General features: G+C 44.4%; 1 protein-coding gene across 1 annotated transcript in view; it reads right to left on the bottom strand.

Moving 5' to 3' along the window:
- Positions 1 to 525: 525 nt before the first annotated feature.
- The window catches only part of LOC122790508 (Fc receptor-like protein 5), a 519,064-nt gene continuing 514,967 nt past the window's right edge, over positions 526 to 4,622 (bottom strand). The window contains exons 8-9 of the mRNA XM_044058058.1: positions 1,072 to 1,371; positions 526 to 626 (exon numbers count right to left, since the gene is read on the bottom strand). Coding sequence (XP_043913993.1) covers positions 526 to 626; positions 1,072 to 1,371 — 401 coding nt within the window. The remainder of the gene's footprint in view (positions 627 to 1,071; positions 1,372 to 4,622) is intronic.

Consider the following 4,622-nt stretch of genomic DNA (forward strand, 5'->3'; position numbering starts at 1 on the left):
GTCGTGTGAATGAGGACAATGACTGCTACTGTGAACGAGGACAATGACTGGTACTGTGAATGAGGACAATGACTGGTACTGTGAATGAGGACAATGACTGCTACTGTGAAAGAGGACAATGACTGTTACTGTGAACGAGGACAATAACTGCTACTGTGAATGAGGACAATGACTGCTACTGTGAACGAGGACAATGACCGCTACAGTGAATGAGGACAATGACCACTACTGTGAACGAGGACAATGACTGCTACTGTGAATGATGACAATGACTGCTACTGTGAATGAGGACAATGACTGGTACTGTGAAAGAGAACAATGACTGGTACTGTGAATGAGGACAATGACTGGTACTGTGAAAGAGGACAATGACTGCTACTGTGAATGAGGACAATGACTGCTACTGTGAACGAGGACAATGACTGGTACTGTGAATGAGGACAATGACTGGTACTGTGAATGAGGACAATGAAAGGTACTGAGAATAAGGACAATGACAGGTACTTAGAATGAGGACAATGACTGCTACTGTGAACGAGGATAACGACTGTACTGTGAACGAGGGTTTTGACGTACTTCTGAACAAGGATGATGACTGCTACTGTGAACGAGGACGATGACTGGTACTGTGAATGAGGACAATGACTGCTAATGTGAATGAGGACAATGACTGGAACTGTGAACGAAGACAAAGACTGGTACTGTGAATGAGGACAATGACTGCTACTGTGAATGAGGACAATGACTGGTACTGTGAATGAGGACAATGACTGGTACGGTGAACGAGGACAATGACTGCTACTGTGAACGAGGACAATGACTGTTACTGTGAATGAGGACAATGACTGGTACTGTGAACGAGGACAATGACTGGTACTGTGAACGAGGACAATGACTGCTATAGTGAATGAGGACAATGACTGGTACTGTGGATGAAAACAATAACTGCCACTATGAACAATGACAATGACTTCTACTGTGAATGAGGACAATGACTGGTACTACGAACGAGGACAACGACTTTTACTGTGAACGAGGACAATGACTGCTACAGTGAACAATGACTGCTACTGTGAATGAGGGCAATAACTGGTACTGTGAATGAGGACAATGACTGGTACTGTGAATGAAGAGAATGACTGGTTCTGTGAAAGAGGACAATGACTGGTACTGTGAACGAGGATAATGACTGGTACTTCTGAACGAGGACGATGACTGCTACTGTGATCCAGGACAATGACTGGTGCTTTGAATGAGGACAATGACTGCTACTGTGAACGAGGATAACGACTGTACTGTGAATGAGGGTATTGACTGGTACTTCTGAACGAGGATGATGACTGCTACTGTGAACGAGGACGATGACTGGTACTGTGAATGAGGATAATGACTAGAACTGTGAACGAGGACAATGACTGCTACTGTGAACGAGGACAATGACTGGTACTGTGAATGAGGACAATGACTGGTACTGTGAACGAGGACAATGACTGATACTGTGAATGAGGACAATGACTGGTACTGTGAATGAGGACAATGACTGCTACTGTGAACGAGGACAATGACTGCTACTGTGAATGAGGAGAAAGACTGCTACTGTGAATGAGGACAGTGACTTGTACTGCGAACGAGGACAATGACTGGTCCTGTGAATGAGGACAATGACTGGTACTGTGAATGAGGACAATGACTGCTAATGTGAACGAGGACAATGACTGGTACTGTGAATGAGGACAATGACTGCTAATGTGAACGAGGACAATGACTGCTAATGTGAATGAGGACAATGACTGCTACTGTGAATGAGGACAATGACTGGTACTGTGAATGAGGACAATGACTGGTACTGTGAATGAGGACAATGACTGCAACTGTGAATGAGGACAATGACTGCTTATGTGAATGAGGACAGTGACTTGTACTGTGAACGAGGACAATGAGTGCTACAATAAACAAGGACAATGACTGCTCCTGTGAACGAGGACAATGACTGCAAATGTGAATAAGGACAATGACCGCTACTGTGAATGAGGACAATGACTGGTACTGTGAATCAGGTCAATGACTGCTACTGTGAAAGAGGACAATGACTGGTACTGTGAACGAGGACAATGACTGCTACTGTGAATGAGGACAATGACTGCTACTGTGAACGAGGACAATGACTGCTACTGTGAATGAGGACAATGACTGGTACTGTGAACGAGGACAATGACTGGTACTGTGAATGAGGACAATGACTGGTACTGTGAATGAGGACAATGGCTGGTACTGTGAATGAAGACAATGACTGCTAATGTGAATGAGGAAAATGACTGCTACTGTGAACAAGGACAATGACTGCTACTGTGAATGAGGACAATGACTGGTACTGTGAATGAGGACAAGGACTGGTACTGTGAATGAGGACAATGACTGCTGCTGTGAACGAGGACAATGACTGCTACTGTGAACGAGGACAATGACTTTTTCTGCGAACGAAGACAATGACTGCTACTGTCAGTGAGGACAATGACGGTTATTGTGAATGAGGACAATGACTGGTACTGTGAACGAGGACATTGACTGCTACTGTGAATGAGGGCAATAACTGGTACTATGAATGAGGACAATGACTGGTACTGTGAATGAAGAGAATGACTAGAACTGTGAACGAGGACAATGACTGGTACTGTGAATGAGGACAATGACTGGTACTGTGAACGAGGACAATGACTGGTATTGTGAATGAGGACAATGACTGGTACTGTGAACGAGGTCAATGACTGCTACTGTGAGCGAGGACAATGACTGCTACTGTGAATGAAAACAATGACTGCTACTGTGAACGAGGACAATGACTGCTACTGTGAATGAGGACAATGACTGGTACTGTGAACGAGGACAATGACTGGTATTGTGAATGAGGACAATGACTGGTACTGTGAACGAGGTCAATGACTGCTACTGTGAACGAGGACAATGGCTGCTACTGTGACTGAGGACAGTGACTGGTCATGTGAATGAGGACAATGACTGGTACTGCGAACAAAGACAATGACTGCTACTGTGAATGAGGACAATGACTGCTACTGTGAATGAAGACAATGACTGGTACTGTGAATGAGGACAATGACTGGTACTGTGAATGAGGACAATGACTGCTACTGTGAACGAGGACAATGACTGTTACTGTGAATGAGGACAATGACTGGTACTGTGAACGAGGACAATGACTGGTACTGTGAACGAGGACAATGACTGCTATAGTGAATGAGGACAATGACTGGTACTGTGGATGAAAACAATGACTGCCACTGTGAACAATGACAATGACTTCTACTGTGAATGAGGACAATGACTGGTACTACGAACGAGGACAACGACTTTTACTGTGAACGAGGACAATGACTGCTACAGTGAACAATGACTGCTACTGTGAATGAGGGCAATAACTGGTACTGTGAATGAGGACAATGACTGGTACTGTGAATGAAGACAATGACTGGTTCTGTGAAAGAGGACAATGACTGGTACTGTGAACGAGGATAATGACTGGTACTTCTGAACGAGGACGATGACTGCTACTGTGATCCAGGACAATGACTGGTGCTTTGAATGAGGACAATGACTGCTACTGTGAACGAGGATAACGACTGTACTGTGAATGAGGGTATTGACTGCTACTTCTGAATGAGGATGATGACTGCTACTGTGAATGAGGACGATGACTGGTACTGTGAATGAGGATAATGACTAGAACTGTGAACGAGGACAATGACTGCTACTGTGAACGAGGACAATGACTAGTACTGTGAATGAGGACAATGACTGGTACTGTGAACGAGGACAATGACTGGTACTGTGAATGAGGACAATGACTGGTACTGTGAATGAGGACAATGACTGCTACTGTGAACGAGGACAATGACTGCTACTGTGAATGAGGAGAAAGACTGCTACTGTGAATGAGGACAGTGACTTGTACTGCGAACGAGGACAATGACTGGTCCTGTGAATGAGGAAAATGACTGGAACTGTGAATGAGGACAATGACCGCTACTGTGAACGAGGACAATGACTGGTACTGTGAATGAGGACAATGACTGGTACTGTGAATGAGGACAATGACTGCTAATGTGAACGAGGACAATGACTGGTACTGTGAATGAGGACAATGACTGCTAATGTGAACGAGGACAATGACTGCTAATGTGAATGAGGACAATGACTGCTACTGTGAACGAGGACAATGACTGGTACTGTGAATGAGGACAATGACTGCTACTGTGAATGAGGACAATGACTGCTAATGTGAATGAGGACAATGACTGGTACTGTGAACGAGGACAATGACTGGTACTGTGAATGAGGACAATGACTGCTACAATAAACAAGGACAATGACTGGTACTGTGAATGAAAACAATGACTGCTACTGTGAACGAGGACAATGACTGCTAATGTGAATGAGGACAATGACTGCTACTGTGAATGAGGACAATGACTGGTACTGTGAATCAGGTCAATGACTGCTACTGTGAAAGAGGACAATGACTGGTACTGTGAACGAGGACAATGACTGGTACTGTGAATGAGGACAATGACTGGTACTGTGAATGAGGACAATGGCTGCAAAAAACA

Source organism: Protopterus annectens, chromosome 16.part0 (assembly GCF_019279795.1).
Source record: "Protopterus annectens isolate FY-2018-M chromosome 16.part0, PAN1.0, whole genome shotgun sequence".
Taxonomy (NCBI): Eukaryota; Metazoa; Chordata; order Ceratodontiformes; family Protopteridae; genus Protopterus; species Protopterus annectens.